The following is a 20,868-nucleotide window of genomic DNA, read 5'->3' as shown; positions in this document are numbered from 1 at the left end:
GCTTTTCATTCCCAGTTATCTCCCCCTTATCGCATGCACTACCATCCATGTATAGCCAAGCACAAATCTTTCCTGAGCACCAGTTCCTTGTTGAGGAATATCTGATGTATTTATCTGGCTGTTGGGCTATATGTAACTGTAATCAACCAGTGAACTGTCATATAAGAAAAAAAAAACCTCAGATTTAAAATTTCATTGCTGTAAACCAGCTTATTTTCACAGCGACTTTATTTTGCATTTCAAATATAACAATTTTTTACAACAATTTAATTTAATGATCAAGATCCCTTAGGTTCTAATTAACCTTTATTTGAAACATTTTCTTGAAATATGCATGTGAAAATAAGTTTGTTACAGTATCTTGGCTTTTTTTTGCGATATCTAATTATTTTTTATTTGTACGAGACAAGATTTGTGTTTGTGCTTGTTTTAGTTAACATATTATTTGCACATACAAAAGACACACAGCAGATTTGCCTCTCTATAACAATACTACCAATACACCGAAAAACCAAGACTGCTAATACTTTAATACTCCTCCCTGCTATTAGATCCTACACTAGTTGCCTCCCCTGTACTAATGGTTATCTCCCCTTGTACTTACTCTTGACTCCTCCTGTACTAATATTGACTCAACTATTATCTACTGATTGTCTCCTGTTTGACAACTCTGCCCCCAAAACCAACTGATTCACTCTAACACTTAACATGGATTATTAATTTTTTGTTACATACCAGTAACTGCATGATTATACAATTCCTTTTATTGGGTTCATTTGGGTTCAAATCATTCTTTGCATTTTTGTTTAACATTATTTTCTTTTTTTTTTAAGTTCATTTATTAAATCTTATTTATTAATGTGGCTAACATTCATCAGTTTATTAATTTTTTATTTTATCTATTTATTATTTTATTTATTTATTTCCTTTTAAGATATTTTTTTCCTAGTTTAATAAAGATAATATCACAGGATAATAATAAAAGTATATTGCCTATTAATAAGCATTTATTACTTAAAAAAAAAAAAAAAAAAAAAAAAAAAAAATAAAAAAGAATAAATGAATACAAATAAAAAAAAATATGAATCAAGCAGTTTCATCAATGAATATAGCAAGTCTTGATTATTCCTGAGTTTGCTTGCATGGAGCTTGATGGAAAGTCTGTATGCTGTTATATTTATATAATATTTATGGAACATGATATTTCATTATGTACTGCTGAGTCTCTTTGTCAATATTTATTGGTGGAAACATCTATCTAAATATATTACCCGGATTTCAATGGATTTGGAAATTTTACTAACATCTTAGGATAGACTTTATTCAAGGTGTGAAATAATCATTCTGCTTTTATATTTATATTCATCATTGGATTTGGACATCTGTATAAAAAAGAAAATCTCTAGGATATGAGCTTATCTTTTTATTTGTTTGTTTGTTTCTTTTTATTTTTATTTGTTTCAAGATCCTCGTTAATGCGCAAGCATAATTCCTGTTCAAAAACAACACAAATAATTCATTGTGTGTTATACCTAAGAATTTTGTTTCTGTTTTTAGCTGTTTTGTTGTTTGGATTGAGAACATAAAAAAAATGAAAATAAGAAAAAATAAAATAAAAATAAGATAAAAATGTATGTGAATATTATTTTTATTAAAGATAAGATGTTGTACTGGTGAATATGAGATGTTGTACTGATGTCAAGTGTGAGCTAGCTGTGTTCTCAAGGCCTTCTATATATTTATCTGCTAGATTCACAAACTATTGCGCTACTAATTCAATCATTTAATTGAATAGAGTTGTCTGCCCCTGTGGGAAACTATTTATATTAAAGTTAATCTTGTTTGGGAGAATACAATAATATATTTTAAGAATATGTCATGTTTTTCACTGAAAGATATATTTTAAAGAAGAAAAAAACAAAAAACCAAAATATGACAGATTTCCGACTCAAAGGGTAGATTGTTCGAACTATAACAAAAAATGTTGATAGACTTTTCGTTTTAAGAGATGGTTTTGGTGAATACTGAAAGCTGTTGTTATTAATCATATTAGTTTATCTGATTATCAAAAAATATAACGATCTTGTGTTTAATCTGTTAACGATCTTGTTTTTAATCTGTTAACAATCTTGTGTTTAATTCGTGAAAGGATTGATGAAATACCGGTAAACCAGACTATTTACGTACATTAAGGTATACCAGAAATTCCCCCCCTTTTTTTACCTTTTGTTGGTTATATTAGAGATAATGGATGTGTATTTTGTGGTGAAATCTTGTTATGTTGTATTTCAACAACCCATTTTCTTTTTACAACAGAAAATATATATATCGGAGAAATGAATGTCCTGCTAATATTCTATATTCACATGTTACAGAGTTTTCTTACCTTGCAATGTTGAAAGTGACGTCATGTGTTTGTGAGCTAAACATCAAACTTCAAGTGATCATGACCTGAGTTTTGAACTCACAAAATCATGGCCTTACAACAGATTCCTATCTGCAAGGGCAGATAACTCTGTAATATGTACAGACAGAATAGTTGCTCTAGAGCCTATACCAGTAGTATTGTTGTGTAGGGTTACAAGTCATTAATGCCAACACTTCATCACGATATTACTCCTGTCAATTGTTTACTCACCTCATCCCAGAAAACTACTCCGTCGGAAATTCATCACTGTATGTGTTAGATGTCATTTCTAACATATACTCTATCATTTTCCTCCGACTGGGATCATCTTTAACAACATATGCATGTTGCATTATAAAACACTAACTCTGTAATTTTTTGACAGGAATCTGACAAGAAATACATGCTTCCTTTGGAAGGTCTGAAAGTGCGAGACCAAGAGACATCGGGAATTCTCTCTCGCCGACCCACTTTCGCTCTTTTCTCTTCAGAGCATAGGTATATACTCAAGGTCGGGGGAGGCCCCATGTTAAAGCTTTATATATGTCGGGACACCCAAGTATTCTGGTTCCCTGTAGCTATGGCTATCGCTTTTACTCAAACTCTTTCTCGGGCTCATGTAGTGGTCTGAAGCACTCAGCCATCAAGTTGCTGGTTGCATGAGGTTTTGGCATAATGATCTAATCAGCTTTCATTGTTTGCATGTAATCGCATGTTTGCATTAATAAATATTTATTTTTCATCAAATTTTTTACCCTTTATATAGCAGCCAGTCAAACATTGTCTTATGGTTATTCTCTATAACAATTGGTGTTTTGTTTCAAGTAATGACATGTTCGATTTAATAGAAGTAGAATCGATCATTTGAAAATGAAAGAAGAATTTTGACAAGGGAGATCACTCTGAAGTCCTGGATATAAATTTACAATTTGCAGGCTGCTGTCAAGGGGTCCAATATAGCTTGAGCTCATATTGTAACAGTTGCTAACAACACATTGTTTGCATGTTATTATAAAAAACACTTACACAGTGGAATATCTCAAGACTTTCAGCTTGCAAATGAAACCATTATAAAGGATGAAGACAGTTTTTTCTCCATTCTGCTAAAATTCTTGGTGAAGTTGCTTGATTCGATTGATACAGGAACAGCATAAATCTGTCATAGGGTATAAGTTTGTCCATCATATCATGGTACACTTTTCTAATAATGATAAAGAAACCACAAATTGCTTGGAAGTAAAAATTTTAAAGCATTTTCTTTTTGCATGACATGAGCATTCCTATATTTAGAAAATTGATTTTATTCATAAAAAGCATGTCATTTCTAGATCTTAAACAACCATAAACATTTATTATTTTACATCTTTCTAACACTTTTGGGAAATGTATATAATATGATATGTTAACTAACATCTATTTCTCAGAAAAGTTATCATGCATTTTCACCGTATGAGCATTATTCCATATAAACTTTTATCAGGTCTCTTGTCATTTTAATCTATAAATAACAGGGCCTCTACACATACCAGCTATTACATACTAAAAATGCAACATTATACACCACAAAACAAAATGTCTTGCACTCACATCTATGGAGAAATTCGTCTTATAGCAAAACATATGCATTCTGGTAATACCTGCATTCCACAATCTGATGTACGATTAATATCAGATTAGTAGGTATACCTTCTGGTTCTCTCTCCCCAAAAAATCCCTTTTCCTCGGTAGCTAGTCCCAATCCAAAAATAGTGATTCTTCTTTCTGTAGAAGTAGACTTCCATTATGCTTTTCCCTCCCCTATAGACCATAGGTAGCTGCCTATTTGCATATGAGTTATGGATTATTATCTTTTTTTTTTTTTTTTTGAAGATTATATATATTATTTTATCTTTTTGAATTTGTTTAACTTTTATAAACAATTTCTAGCTTACTATGGTAGAATTAGCATTACCAGTGTAATTCAGCATACCTCAAGTCTTTGTAAAATTCTGGCTTTGTCTTGAAACATCAGACATGCAAGATTACTGTATGCTCTTCACTGCACAAACTAAATCATACAGCTGAGTTTTACCTAACTCAAGTCAGATTACACATCATGTGTGATTTTCAGATAAGATCTGTTGCTAAATTTTAAGTTTTACTAATCCAAAAATTAATAATTATATTATATAAATGCCTTTTTGCACAAGTGCTGTTGGGTATCACTGGTAAAACATTTACACAAGTAAGCTAGAAAACATTTATAAATACAAAGTATGCTATGCCTGATAATAAAGACACCCGATGTTACCGCACTGTAAAACTGGGTGACTTATCGGTGTAGCGGCGGTAAGCATACCTCAGGATGGTGACTTATCGTTGTAGCGGCGGTAAGCATACCTTAGGACAACGTGCTGCAGCCTAGGTCCATCACCAGCGGGTGCTGGTACTTCTGTTAGCTTATAAGGGTATGTGGTCGGTGGCTTGTGTAGTCTCCACTGCTCAATTGTAGGAAAAAGAAAAGAAGTTTATGTTACCTCTGGATAATCTCAAGGTGCGGGATATGCCTGACTCTGGTTTCGTGAGCAAGCGAAAGAATTTTGCAATCTTCCAGACTGAAAACAGGTTTGGGTGTCTTTCTTTCCCTGGTTTTAATTTGTTCTTGCACATCATGGAAAGCATGGAACAGCATTTCTAGCGAAGAAGGAGTTTCTTTTAAAATGTACTTCATTAATACTGAAAGTGTACTTCACCAATGCTGAAAGTGTACTTCACCAATACTGAAAGTGTACTTCACAAAAAAGCCTATTCCACACTCAAGAATAGTGCCATCTACAGTATCTATGGATCCTAGTTGATCAGTTTATGTGACGAAGAACAGTGATTTTACGTTTTTCCTGATTCATTGAAATGCAGTGACATGTTTTCCTGATTCACATTGATGTTAATTTTAATTATGCTTTACTGATTGTCTGTTTATTTAGCTTAGATTAACATTTATTCCCCTTCTGTACACCCTGCTGCTTACTTTACAGGTATTGTCTGAGTTAACAGGTTTGAAAATTCTACTGCATGTTCAAAGTACTGTTGATTTGTTGAATTTCTAGGAAAGAGAAAAGAAATATATGCTTGGCGTTGAGGGTCTAAGACTACGAGATATCGAGGGTGGTATATTTTCACATAAAAATCAGTTTGCCATTTACAATAGTGATACCAGGTAAGGTTAAAGGTTAATCTATAACCTGTCTCTGTTTGACCTTAGTTTTTTGTTTCTCTACTCCACTGGTTTCTTCCTAAGCTAAAGTGATATTCTATTTCCATAGAAGCAGTAATTTGTATTTCCGTATTTGAAATTTTGGTGAAAAAAGAGCAAAAGAAAATGTTCTTTGACGGTACATGTAACAAAATGATCACGTTATCATGGAAACAGAATATTGTTTAGTGGACTTTCTGTACTGTCTGAGTGTTCTGTTACTATGTAGAATTGCAATCATCATGTTTGTATGTAGTCTAATATCTATCTAAACAGTCAATAATATATTGTGGCCAATGACTTTATTTTCATAAAGATAAGATTTGTGTGATGGTGGACACAGGATTAAGTAAGGATTAATTGTCTCGGTACTATTTTATCTCTTTAATTGGTGTCAGTGTTAAAATTAATAAGTTGATTTAGCTGAGCAATTACTGATGTATAAATTTTACTTAGTGTAAGAATGTTGGTATAGGATTATTATGAAACATTGGTGATTTTCAGACATAGTTATTTACATGTTTGCACTGAAGCTTGTATAGCTCTTAACACTTTGAACATTTTAATCAACCAGCAAACGCTTTGATGGCCTAAATTGTGTGACATCTAACATAAGAACGGATACAAATGTATCAATTTTGTGTTATAAAACCTTACAAAGATTTATTAATGTTACTAACATATTGGTACAGTAAAAATATAAGTATATAAATATATAGTTATATATTGGTACATGGTAGGGTGTATGAGGTTAAAGCTTGGTAACTATATTTTAAGTCATTTGAAGTAAAGAATCATTTTGTAAAGATTTTATGACCAGAAGAAGACATATATTGCACTAATTGCTTTCTCTCTATTGGATCTTCAAGAACATTGTACATTATGACATGTATAAATATACATATGAATCTATATTTAACTTCTGACTGAACTTGATCATATTACTTCACTCTAAATGTTAAATAAATAATATATTTCAGCAGTACTATGGTTAATTCTATCAATATAGTATTATCTTTACAGTTAAAATGACAGTTATCATTTCCTGTTCATGAAAAGAAAATCTTAATCATTTCAATATTTCACATGTAGTGTACACAGCTAATTATTATCCTCAGATTTTATGGAAAATTTTCAATATCATGTCTGACACACTGAAAATCACATTAAAGTGTGATTCATATTTGATTTTGGGAAGCTTTTATGATATAATTCAATTATAGTAAGCTTACATGTTAAAAATAAAATTTTATAATATAATTCAATTATAATACATCTGAAAAATGTTTCATTATAATAAGTATTTTTTACATTCAATCAAGTTAATATGATACTAACATATTTTTATTGTGATACTGGAATCTTTTGTTTGTTTTATTCATTTCCGTGTCTTTAGACAATGAAATGACAAAAAACAAACAATTCAGTGTTGTCCAAATTGAAAAACTTTGAAAAGGTTTAAAAACAATTAAAGATATATATGACTTCCAAAAATGCCAGAAAACAGTACAAAGATAATTTGTAGATATATGGGTATTCTGATTGTACCTTAGCTTAAGTTTTGATCAATAGCAGTTAGATATAAGTTGTACATGATCATTATTGAATATCCTTGATGATTGAGATACTAATCTGCTGTATTTCTGTAGTCTATGCTTATCCTGTCCCTGTTAAGACTATACTGAGACATTTTGTTTATAGAAATGTATACAAGGACTACAAACAGCTGGAGTTGTCAGCGGAGAGTCAGGAAGAGGTAGATAGTTGGAAGGCGTCCTTCCTCAGGGCCGGAGTCTACCCTGACAGAAGTTCCGAGGAAAACAAAGATGCTGTAAGTCTTTAGTGTACACAACATCAAAAGTCTGTTTTTCAATATCTTAATTGTGTATCAGCTAACAGCTTTTGCATGCATGTTAAGAATTTTAAGCTATCTCCACAAACCTAGGACAGAAAGTAGGAGAGAAGGAGCATGTTACATGGACAAGTAGTTGTCTTTTTATATCACAGAATCTGCTCTGAAGGTATTGTTACATTTGTTTGTGAATTACAATTATTTTAAGAACAAACTTATATTATTTATTTATATTAATAATTGACATAACAATCACTAGCTTCTACCAGGGGCAGATAACTCTTGAGTTACAGAGGAATTTGTCAGTGACAAAAGTGTAGGGCCAAAGTAGACTAATGGGGTTGTGTCATTGGTGTTAGGATGTCTAGGCCTTATATATATTTTTCTTAACTCTAATATTAGTTGGGAGGGGGAAGAGATTGAGTGGGGGAATGTGGTGAGTTGAGTAAAATAAACAGAAATTCAATATACTGCAGGGACATCTTAATATGTAATAGTTACTGTGTTGTAAGCTTGTGTAATTGTGTGTACCCATATGTATTTTGTCTTAGATTTTCCACTATTGCTGTTGTGTTTCAGGGTACTAAAGATGTAGGTTTGACTTCATTCTATTTCCCAATCACTTAAAATTTCTCATCAAAAGTCCGCCACCCACTGTCCTCCACCCTATACCACACCTACATTGCTTATTATGTGTTGTCTAAATTTTAATGGCTGTCCCCTCATTGTTCATTCATGTCTTTATGCCTTCAATATTCTAGATAAGTGCACTTGAATGTAGAAAAAAGTTACTTCAGGACCATCAGAATATCGGTATTTTGAAAATTCAAGATTACAATGTTTTTAAAACTGTTTTTAACAGTAGGCTGAAAACAAATTTGGTATTATCTTGTCTTACAGTTATTGATGATTCAATATTATAAAAAGATTATTTTGATATGTAGATTTGTTGAGTTGATCCCATTATTACAATATAGACTTCTTATTGGTTTTCCTGGCTACAATAACATATCTGTGGGTGATATCTCCTGCCTCTACAAAACCTTGTGAGATGACTTGGACTCAAGCTTGTCTATACATGTATTTTGTGTCTCTGAAATACAAGAATGAGACAACAGTTTGTTATTCCTACCCTTCTCTATCATTCTATTGATGATGTACATTTCAGAATAAAAACGGTATATGCGCACATGATTAGCTACTCATAACATGTGTAATACTAGTATGTATAGATACCCTTAGATCATTTGAATGGTAACCCTGATGGTTGGTAAGTAGCAGGGGTGCATATTATATACAGAAGTTAATTGATATGCTGGAAAGTTAGATATTTAATTCATCAATTTCGAGATAACAAAATGATATAATGTAAGATTTACTGTTGATTAGTCCCTTCTTCTTTGATTGTGACGTCATATGTTGATGTGATTTTTGTGACCTTACAAACATTGGAAGGTGGGACTAACTGACAGTAAATTATACTTTACCCAAATTGTTTTGGCATCTCTAAACCAACCTATCACTTAGCTATGTTACTATAAAATTACTTAACAGATGGTGGTAGTAAAAGAAAATAAAGTTTAGAGAGAAAGTTGAATTAAAAAATTACAATTAATCCTTACAACAAGAAAACTATGATTCCAATATGTATATAAGACTGATATTTATGTTTTCTGATAGTATCTTTCACTGTTCATTGTCATTAATGATGATCATTCTCAATCCAGTCTAGTAGCAGTGACATGGGATCGATGGATCCCCAGCTGGAGCGACAGGTAGAAACCATCCGTAACCTGGTCGACTCTTACATGAAGATCGTCAACAAAACCCAGAGAGACCTAGTCCCAAAAACCATCATGTACATGATTGTAAATGAGGTGAGGAAATCGGTCTTTTCAATTAGTGGTTGAAATGTAACATCAACATTGTCTTTAAAGCAGGTTTTAATGCATTTAATTGTTTTCTTTTTAGGTTAAAGAATTTATTGGTGGTGAGTTGTTAGCTCAGCTTTACTCAACAGTGGACCAGGTAAGATGATTAGTCTGTAAATTGTTTTTTATGATATATCTCCTCTATCAGAAGTGTTCATTTGTCTCATATATATTAAGGATTCATTAATTTTAAGAATTCAAACAAACCTTATAAACTCTAAATCAGAGACCATCGTAACACATGAGTTATCTGAGAGTTACAAATTCAATTTATTTAATAATTATAGTGAAAATTTTAGCATGGAAAGGTTCTAATTTAAATTCAACAAGGTCTTTTAGTTATATAAGCTAGAGTTAGCAAAGTTCATTGGTATACTTTTTAAGAAGATTTTGGCAGGACACTGTTTTGAAAATATAATTTTTGTGTTTACCTCAATTAGACATGAGCTAGGCCATATTTGTTTTTGTTTTTTTTTTAATTCAAAGCTTTCTTGAATAATTTAGACAGAACTTTTAAGACATTTGAAATATTTTACAGAATTCCATGATGGAAGAATCTAAAGAGGAAGCAAACCGCCGTGAGGAAATGTTGCGTATGTATCACGCTACAAAAGAAGCTCTGCAGATAATTGGTGATATCTCCACGACAACGGTATCCACACCCTGTCCTCCCCCAGTGGACAGTGATTGGCTCAACGTGGAACAGTCCTATAATGGGTAGGTTGTAGGGGTAGAGTTAGCCCCCTTGGCACACAGTGGAACATTCCTATAAAGTACGAGTTGGAACAGGGGAGATAACTGAGAGATTGGTAAAGATGGGGATACAGCACAAAGTGCAGTAGAGTATAAAACTATTGAAAAAGGAAACCAAAATGTGGATAATCAGTCATTAGGGTCTAGTAAGGTAGGTATTGTTGAAACTAGAATGTTGCAAATTGGAATAAAGTTTTAATGATACAAATCACCCTACAGGTTATGGCCACATGTAGCAGATACGATGCAAGATAAAATGATGACGTCATACATGCTAAATTTCATAAATTCCCCTTGTACACGTACATGTACACGTAAGGTTGCTTAACCTCTCTGGTGTTATTTAGTAGAAGAAGCTTTTTCTAATGGAAGTGTTTTAATCATTTCATGTCCACTCAAAAGATCATTGATGAACTCTTTGTTTTTGCAGACGTCCGAGCTCGCGACCATCTTCACCCAAACCGAGTCGTGCACCTCCACCACCACTGCCAAATCGCCCGGGGGGCAATCAACCGGCAGTCCCCAATCGCCCTGCCCCCAACATTCCCTCACGCCCTGCCCCACAGGTACCACTGGGTATGGCCATTAATGCTATGGGTGGGCCCCAGCAGGCTGCAGGAACTTTTACCAACATGGCTTTCCAGGCCGGAGGGGCATTCCAAGCAGCCGGGGGAAATGTTCCTCCCATTCCTGCGTAAGTATGCGCTACATAGACAGTTGATAATTCTCCATCACTAGATCCTTGTTCATATGGTTAATGTTTTAGTTAAATTATTGTAAATCTTTATTTAATGTGTAGGTGATGTAGCGTTGTTGTAAATCTAGCTGTTGAAGTATGTGATGTGTAGGGCCGGTAGTTGGATGCTGTACCATCAGATTGGTGGATGAATTAAAGCATGTAACTAATCCAACTAGTGCATCCATTATACTTGATAGCAAAGTTCAGAGCAAACTGATATTGGCCAGTGCGGCATGTGTCAATGAGAACAATAGTTTATGTTAATACTGCTATATGCATGTTTGGTTTGTGTTGATAATTGACCTATGTTTTCAGACCTAACTGATCTGTTACTGTTTAGGTGTTAATATAAATCTACTGTAGTGTACGTATCTATTCCCTAGCAATATACAACAGACAAGCTACTTCTCATAGGATTTACTCTAATCTACTCAAAGTTTTAGGTGGTAGATTTCAGAAGAACATTGTGATATGGAAAACTTTCTTTTGCTATCCTATGATAATGATGCATTTAAAATATTTCAATATTATGTGCATTGCATATTCAAATTTCATTTGTTCTATGATTTCTTTGTGTATGCTTGTTTGCCTTTTTGCATATCTGTTGTTGTCTGGGAAATGTTTCATAAAGTTTGGTTAATACATTTATAAAAAATAGGTTACTTCAATACATGAGACTTGAAAACCAGAGACCTGAGTATGTTATGTCTGGTGTCTTTGGGACAAAAATGAGGAAATGTTGGTAAATTTTGAGTTAACCAAGCTTTGTGAGACTTTTACCGAGACGATCTATATATAAATCATAACTATAACGTTGTACCTACATATATTTTTTACAGCACAAAACCCAGTTTCATAAGAGGGTAATTATTGTCTATACTGGTCGTGTGTAGGGCTCTTCTCCATAGCTGGACAGTATATCTGGTTCTGCATCAAATACTTTTTTAATATCTCAAAAGATTAACAAATGACACATATATAGAAGAAGTCATCTTTAACATTTCACAGATCCAGAGTGAAAAAACAACTATATGATAAGTGAACTTCAATGAAAGATGAACAACAAACTTAAGTTAGATTCTTCTGCATGTAATATAAAGGATAGTATTACGTTGAGTTAGAAAATAATGCATGAATGAGACTTTTATATTTCACCTGAGACGAAGTCTCAAGTGACCTATTCTAATCGCCTTTTGTCCGTCGTCGTGCGTCGTCCGTCGTGCGTCGTGTGCGTCGTATGTCCGTAAACAATTTGCATTTTCGACTTCTTCTCCAAAACTGCTGAAGCAAATTCAATGAAATTTTGTACAAACCTTCTTAGGCATAAGGCCAATCAAAATTGTGAATTATATGGCCCCCACCCCCCAGGGGGCTGTGGGAGGGGCCAAAAGGGGTTAAATTGACTAAAATTTAAAAAATCTTCTTCTCCACTCACAGATGTGGTAGAATCAAATACTCTTCATAGATAGAAAGGTCTTAAGGTCCTTTACAAAAATTGTGAATTATATGACCCTGGGGTCTCTAGTTTCCCCCTGGGGAGGGGGTTAAGTTTACTATAGTTTATATTGGGAAAACACATTTTTGCGCATTATTTGGTCATTTGTAATAGGAAATGAGTCAAATGTTGTCAGAATTATCAGTATGAGATGGCCATTTAATCCTATTAACAAATTTTCTATGACTGACCCCCAGGGGCCTTAGGGGCAGGGTCAAATAGGCTAAAACTTCAAAAATCTTCTTCTGAAATTCTGGAAATGGTAGAATCAAATACTTTTCATAAATAGAAAGGTCTTAAGGTCCCTTACAAAAATTGTGAATTATATGACCCTGGGGTCTCACGTTTCCCCCTGGGGAGGGGGTCAAGTTTACTATAGTTTATATAGAGAAAACACATTTATGAGCATGTCTTGCTCAATTTTCATTGGAAATGAGTCAAACTTGGTTAGAATTATTATCCTGAGATAGCATTTTAATATCATATCCACATTGGTCCTGGCCGACCCCCCTGGGGGCAGAGGGGCGGGGCTAAAAAGGGGTCAAATAGGCTAAAACTTCAAAAATCTTCTTCTGAAATTCTGGAAATGGTAGAACCAAATACTTTTCATAAATAGAAAGGTCTTAAGGTCCCTTACAAAAATTGTGAATTATATGACCCTGGGGTCTCACGTTTCCCCCTGGGGAGGGGGTCAAGTTTACTATAGTTTATATAGGAAAAACACATTTATGAGCATTTTTTGCTCAATTTTCATTGGAAATGAGTCAAACTTGGTTAGAATTATTAGCCTGAGATAGCATTTTAATATCATATCCATATTGGTCCAGGCCGACCCCATGGGGGCAGAGGGGCGGGGCAAAAAAAGGTCAAATAGGCTAAAACTTCAAAAATATTCTTTTAAAATTCTGGAAATGGTACAATCAAATACACTTTATAGATGAAAAGGTCTTAAAGTTTGTTTATAAAAATTGTAAATTATATGACCCTGGGGTCTCACATTTCCCCTTGGGGAGGGGGTCAAGTTTACTACAGTTTATATAGGAAAAACACATTAATGAGCATTTTTTGCTCAATTTTCATAGGAAATGAGTCAAACTTGGTTAGAATTATTAGCCTGAGATAGCATTTTAACATCATATAACCACATTGGCCGACCCCCTGGGGGCAGAGGGGCGGGGCTAAAAAAGGGTCAAATAGGCTAAAACTTCAAAAATCTTCTAAAATTCTGGATATAGTACAATCAAATAATTATAGATAGAAAGGTCTTAAGGGGTTTTATAAAAATTGTGAATTATATGACCTTGGGGTCTCACGTTACCCCCTGGGGAGGGGTCAAGTTTACTTTAGTTTATATAGGAAAAACATATTTGTGAACATTATTTGCCCAATTTTCGTAGGAAATTAGTCAAACTTGATTAGAATTATTAGCCTAAGATATAGCATTTTAACATCCATATCCGTCCTTGATGACCCCCTGGGGGACCAGAGGGGCAATTAAAATTAAAAAAAAATACCTCTAAGTTCACAGGTTTGATGGAAGCAAATACTCTTCATTGTCTAAAAAGTCAAATTTATAAATCACTGACCAACTTCAAGGCCCAGCATATAGTGTTTATATGTCTTCAATTTTTTTTCATTATTTGTTTCATTATATATTCTAACTCAGGTGACCGTTAAGGCACATGGGCCTCTTGTATTTATAGAATTGTTTCTGGAAAAATGACTTGCTTTTAAAATCGTAGTTTTGATATAAAGTTTTATACTGACAAAGCGTATGTTGAAGATGTTATTGTGAAGTGAATACAGACAGTTGGTTAGCCAGGTGATTTAGTTCTATAGGGATAAGTACCAGATATCTGTCCAGTTTTTAGCTACTGGGTTTTCTGTCGACTGTTGGCCTGCCAATATCTACTAACATATTAATGCTTGTTTGGAATGGACAATAAATATATACACAATCTCAAAAACGTTCAGATTTACTGTGGAAAAGCTTCAAAACATTCAAATGTTCTGCATTTGTAAAATCTTACTACATCCACAATTAAACATTCATAGTTGATTGTGGCAAAATCTCAAAAGACTCAGATTTACTCAGAAAATATTTCTGCATTTTTTACTGTTATATTATTTTCAATTTGAAACAGAAATATAAACAAGCAAAATAGTAAATTAATGTTTTTGAGATTGTTTATGTGCAACCCATATGTTCATAGTGCATATATTTGTTCTTGTGAACTGGTACTGTTTGTCGTTTGAAATTTTGTGAGAAAATTATGTTCGATTTCAAATTTCTAGAGCTACTGCCATAATCACATTGTACATGTTTATAAAACAAGAGAACTCATAATAATAAACATTATGATACAGAAGATTATCAATCGTGGTATTGACTATTAACAAATGGCAATTAGGTTTCTCTATTTATCTTGATTTCATTAAGCTCATTAAGTCCAGATCTTTCTTTTATTAACAACTTGACAACTGGTATATACTGGATATAGAGCCCCAAAATATTATCCCTACCTTCCATGTTACTGAACCTACTTTTAATACATATGCTGAGTTAGTTTTCTCTTAAGGGTAGGTATTGATTAAAAATTATTTCACATGAGTCTATCAAGTACAGAGGAGAATATCAACCCTTGTGACAGGTGTTGGCTAGTCAGCACCAGGCTTGCCAAGTACTAAGCAGACAAAATCTTTACTGGGACAGAGATATCCTTATCTTCTTGGCAGAACCATATACGCAGTATTTTTTCCCATACTTAAAAGAAAAGAAAGGGATTAACTTTAAAGAAAAAACAAGATTTTCTTTTGTACAAAATTTGACATTACTCCTACACAGATAAGTGATATATACAATCAATGCCTACTCACAGGGGAGATACCTCTGTACAGGTAATTCATGGCTCCATATTAACCTCCCCCATATCTACTCACAAGAACATTAGGCTTTTTCTTCTCCATCTAAACCCTCCTAAATTGTGACTTTGGTAACTGATCCAAAGGAGAAGTCTCTAGAATGAGAGATTTTCTGTAGAGCATTAAAGAAATTACCAGCTGTTCTTTGTCTTTCTCTTTTCATTGGACAAAAGCTTTGCTTTTAGTGTGAGAAGGTACAACTTCTTGGGAGCTTTGGTGGAAAGTAGATCTTAGCTAGAAATCTTCAAACATCTGTAGATGTATTACTGGAAATATTCCTATTTTAAGTGGTAGACTTACTTTTGTCAGAATACACATATTCTAGAAATCAAGAAAACAACAAATGTCTGAGATCGAGGCACCTGTGTTTATCAAAATATTTCTTGAAACAGTATACCATGCAACTAAACCCTAGAATATGTGTTTTACAGTGAATAAGTAAGTATTCAAAAGATGAATCTTTTCTGAGAGTATTGATTCATATTGTCATCAACTTTTCCCCCAGCCTTTGAAATGTTATCCAGAGATTTCTGCAAACCTATATTATAGAGGCCAGTTAAACATTGATAGCTAAACCTAAGTATATCTGGATACTAGAGGCTAGTGTTCTATTGAAGCTTATTCAATATGGTAATGTAATAGGATTGAGTCCATCAGATTATTTTATGAATTTGGTAAGCATTAAATCTCACTCTACTATGATTTGGTGAGCATTAAAACTCATTCTGTACTATGATTTGGTGAGCATTAAAGCTCACTCTGTACCAGGATTTGGTGAGCATTAAAACTCACTCTATACTAAACATGGTTAGCATTAAAGCTCACTCTATACTAGAACTTGGTGAGCATTAAAGCTCACTCTGTGCTAGAACTTGATGAGCATTAAAGCTCACTCTGTACTAGAACTTGGTGAGCATTAAAACTCATTTTGTACCAGGATTTGGTGAGCATTAAAGCTCACTCTGTACTATGATTTGGTGAGCATTAAAGCTCACTCTGTACAATGATATGGTTAGCAATAAAGCTCACTCTGTACTAGAACTTGGTGAGCATTAAAGCTCACTCTGTACCAGGATATGGTGAGCATTAAAGCTCACTCTATACTAAACATGGTGAGCATAAAAACTCATTCTGTACTAGGATTTGGTGAGCATTAAAGCTCACTCTATACGAGAACTTGGTGAGCATTAAAGATAACTCTGTACTAGAATTTGGTGAGCATTAAAGCTCACTCTGTACAAGAACTTGGTGAGCATTAAAGCTCACTCTATACTAGAACTTGGTGAGCATTAAAGCTCACTCTGTACTTGGATTTGGTGAGCATTATAGCTCATTTGATTATCATTAAAGCTCACTCTGTACTAATAACACCTCACATGTATTCATTGAATTAGCACAAGTTTGTGTACACCCTACTAGCTCACAAACATTTTAAAGGCAGGTAACTAATATAGAAGCAGGTAATTAAGATATTGAAATTTTTATATGAGCACAATGTTTGCTGACACTGAATAGGGCTGATTTCATTTCTTTGAAAAAAATTCAAAATGGATAAAATTTGTTTTTCAAAACTCTGAATTAGTATTTGGAATGTTATTAACTTAATTACGGGTAGAATAATATGTAGACTTGAGAGTGTGCTGACACTGTATTATTAAATGTACTGTTAATATTAAATTTTCATGATAACATTATAACTTAATGCTGAGCTATTTTGCTGCTTAGCTTGCTCACTTAATATTAATATGTTACTGTGAGATCAATTCAGGTTGATCTAGTTCACAACCCTCACATACCCTATCAGTAGGAAAATAGACATTTTACTTTTGAAACTATTTACAAGGCGCTTTTAATTACAAACTCATTTAATTTCAACCAATTTTATTGAATAAATCAAAAGAATTGGGCAACAGGCTAGGCCTATATAAACCCTTTCTTACCAACTCATACTAATGCATGCCTTTCTTTGTGTTACAGGAGACCCATATCTGGTTCTGTCCCCAAGATTCCAGACCGACCAAACATGTCAGGTCGCCAGTACTAGGTCTCGACTCTCCACCACTGGACAGACAGTTGTAACCATGGAAACGTAATGTTTGTTGCCATGGTAACTCTGCATCATCAAAGAGATGTGGCAAGGTGCAATACAGTAGCGCCATCTATATTATTATAGTATATAACAAAGTACTTAGTGACCTCATGTTTATTACAAGGTCAAGGTCATTGATGATTTAGTGAGTGTGAGGGTCAAGGATTAACCAGCATAGAAAAGGAAACAGAACAGGACAGGATCAGTAAAGTCTTGTCAAATACGGAACACAGTACTGACAATGACTGAGAACGAAGCTGAGATCGGGGAACGTTGACAAATTGTAGAAGGTTAAGAGTGAGTCCTATTACTTAAGTAGTCACCAGCTTTATAAGGATGTACCTATCATAGTATCCATAGTAACAATATCTACTGGTCAACTATCTGACCACTGGTCAGCATAGACAGGTACAAAGAGGATTTCACTCTTAGATGGTCGATTCTTCTCTGCAAGTCATTCTATTTACACGGAAGTTGCTAGAATAACAGATTTTGTTGATTGCCTCACACAAATGATGTCAACGATATTGGTATGATTATCTGGTATACCTGTAGTTGTTTAACTTTGAATCTGCATTTCTCAGATAATGGTTATCATGTACTGGTGTAGTAGACTGTATTTATGCACATTTAAAAGATACAAATAGGATGTATCGCCTGTTCAGTCACGTGTATCATTTTAAACATTCTGTGTAAACTTCCACCCCACAGCAACATGTAGATTTGCTGGCCCTCTATTGTAAACCTTATATCCGTAGTGACTACACTCATATTTGTCGAGAAAATGTTGAAGTATATTTACTATTCGTTGAGTCATGCATGTAGTGTAATTTATGAATTAGATTTAATGATGTTAAAATTTTATGTGAGAATGTCAGATACTACAATTCTGTTGGTTTTGGGGCCAAAGGTAAAGACACTCTCGCCCCTGAAATTTCCTAATGAACTGTTCCATCCGTTAAACTGGAAGAGTCAAAATGTGTATCAAGGAATGAATGAGTTAAAAATGACAACACACAATAAAGTAGAAATCTATGGAATATGTTTTGACAAGTAATGAGCAGGAATATGAAAATCAGTAATACATAACTATGGTTCAAGACACAGAACCAAACTTTGTATGATCCTATGTCCAACTTTGGTCAAACTTATGTTACAAGTGTGTTTGTTTTGGGTTTCTGGACCAAATACTGCCATCTAACATACCTATAAATCCTTGTCCTTGTGTCAAGTTTCTGGCATTCTCACATTTCTGTGTTCCCGGGCATATGTAGAAAGCTCCATCGTTTTAAAGCATAAAGATATACAAGTTGTAAATTCCCGGATACCAAGTGCTCCTGAAACCGGGTGTACTTGTTAACAAGTTGTTCATTTGAGAACCTGTGTGATGAATGAGAGTTTATTTCTGTACATGTTTTTTCTGTATTTATTATGCAATGATTGTTGTGGATTGGGTACACGACTAGCTCACCTCACCATGTTGATTTGTCATTATTTATGTGTTTTTAAGAGATTATGGTGTGTGTATTCCCATCAGTTATAGGTCGGCTTGTTCATCTAATATCAACTTTATTTCATTTGTAATTAATAGACATTATAGGACATATGTTATACAATCGAAAATATTACTATGTTTATGAATATAACAATAAAATACTTTCTAAACATGTTGTTCCCCTCAATATTTAAGTTATTGATTAAACATTATGAAAAAACATACATTTATGATGTTGGTAGAAGTTCTGTTCAATCAGTTTGGCTTCTCTATTTACGTTTTTATTTTCTTGTGAGAACTAAAATGTGCATGTAATTGATCATTTTCCACTTCTGACATAAGGAAACAAATTCAAAAAAATAAAAGTAAATCCCACCAATTTTTTTCAATCTCTGGACATATTTTCAAACGAATATGAAAGCCATAAATAAACTTGTATTGATTAAATCCCACCAATAAATTGATTTTAAAATGATTCTTTAAAACAAACACCTGACATTTGATTGACATCTCTCTTCAGTGATAATATTCCATTGATTAATCTACTCTTCTCTTTTCTATTGGTGCTGGTCACATATAGATTTCACATCACACAGTCTACAGTGTTTTAATCACCAAGCTTAAGATGGCCCCATGGTTTCTGGTCCGACGTCTCATTTTGTGATATATTATTTCCTCACCCATGCGCTGTACATTTGTATATGATGTAGATACAGGTTTTTGTAAGGTTATGTGTACATACAATGAAGATGCATTCCATATCATGGAGCTGGAGTGGAACAGTAGACTAGTGTATAGTTGCTATGGCAACCCTGTATAGTTGCTATAGTAACCCTGTATAGTTGCTATGTCAACTCGTTAGATATATGTAGGGACAGATTTGTTACACAATGTTGATAAGGACTTGTTTGTTATATAAACAACATTAGTTATAGAGATATTTATAATGTTTAATCCTATCATCTTATAAACAACTGTTGCCATGGCAACGGAAAAATTGTACATGCTTCATTGACGTTTTAGAAAGAAGATGTGTTGTGTCGCTGTCTGAATGTTTATCTAAGTTTGTAGGACGAAAGATTTATGTTAGTCATGTCAAGAAATTGTCAATCTTGTGAAATGAATTTGGAAAAGTTCAAACAAAATTTTACTTTGCCAGCAGCAAATAAAGAAGGAAAATTATCGAACGTTACTTGTTCTTTTTTGTGTTGTAAGGACATACTTTACTTCTTGTATGATTTCAACCAAGTATGACAGAGATTTCCAAATTACTAGTATTTAAAGTCATCTGAACTTAAGGCTATTGAAGTTCAAGATTTTGCTTTCTATGGTGAATTTAACACTGACCCAACTCGACTTCTATAAAACAACTTCATATTGTCAATGGGAACTATAAAGGTTTGACTAGAGGAATCTCATTCTTTGGGATTTGGACCATATACTTCTGAATTAATTTCAATGAAATTTTTCTTAAATGCTGTTCACTTTCAAACTTTACTCTTAGTATGTGGTTCTTCCAGTGTGAAATATAATGTATTTGTATAGCAGCTGTAGCAGTAATATTTAAGATCTAATGTTAGTTTAAATGTCAAATTATAGCATTTCAAAGATAAAAAAAAATCTCATGCAATGGGAGATCAAAAGGAGAGTATAAGGCTAGAGAAATCTGGGTTCTGAAGAAGGTTTATACATGTGGACCTTTATGTTCTAAAGTGATTTCGCTGAAACTTGGTAGGAGTGAATAAGATAATGAATGTTCCCCAGTATAGTGTAGATCTGATATGTCAACAGTGTAGCTGATACCCAAACACACTGCTCACATCAACTGCTCCAATAATATTTATAATCTCGTCAAAGATGACACATTGAAAACACGAGGAGTTGTATGGATGTTTATTCAGCTTTTCCTTGTCTCTTTCACAAAACAAAATAGCTACAAGCAGTATTCAAACT

The 20,868-nt window shown here is 33.6% G+C and overlaps 1 protein-coding gene across 7 annotated transcripts in view; it reads left to right on the top strand.

Moving 5' to 3' along the window:
• Window positions 1-20,102, top strand: part of LOC138321350 (dynamin-1-like) — a 42,167-nt gene extending 22,065 nt beyond the window's left edge. For 2 of the 7 annotated variants that reach the window (XM_069264990.1, XM_069264986.1), the window contains exons 14-21: window positions 5,494-5,603; window positions 7,341-7,470; window positions 9,219-9,368; window positions 9,463-9,519; window positions 9,961-10,139; window positions 10,606-10,869; window positions 11,754-11,777; window positions 17,309-20,102. In XM_069264990.1, coding sequence (XP_069121091.1) covers window positions 5,494-5,603; window positions 7,341-7,470; window positions 9,219-9,368; window positions 9,463-9,519; window positions 9,961-10,139; window positions 10,606-10,869; window positions 11,754-11,777; window positions 17,309-17,375 — 981 coding nt within the window. In that variant the 3' untranslated portion in view covers window positions 17,376-20,102. Of the gene's footprint in view, window positions 1-2,792; window positions 2,906-4,898; window positions 5,012-5,493; window positions 5,604-7,340; window positions 7,471-9,218; window positions 9,369-9,462; window positions 9,520-9,960; window positions 10,140-10,605; window positions 10,870-11,753; window positions 11,778-17,308 lie in introns of all 7 variants that reach the window. The other 5 variants (XM_069264989.1, XM_069264985.1, XM_069264987.1 and 2 more) reach the window with 3 other exon arrangements.
• The last annotated feature ends 766 nt before the right edge of the window (window positions 20,103-20,868 follow it).

The sequence above is a fragment of the Argopecten irradians genome, chromosome 4 (genome assembly GCF_041381155.1).
Source record: "Argopecten irradians isolate NY chromosome 4, Ai_NY, whole genome shotgun sequence".
Lineage (NCBI taxonomy): Eukaryota > Metazoa > Mollusca > Bivalvia > Pectinida > Pectinidae > Argopecten > Argopecten irradians.
This window is presented reverse-complemented; position numbering and strand designations above follow the sequence as displayed.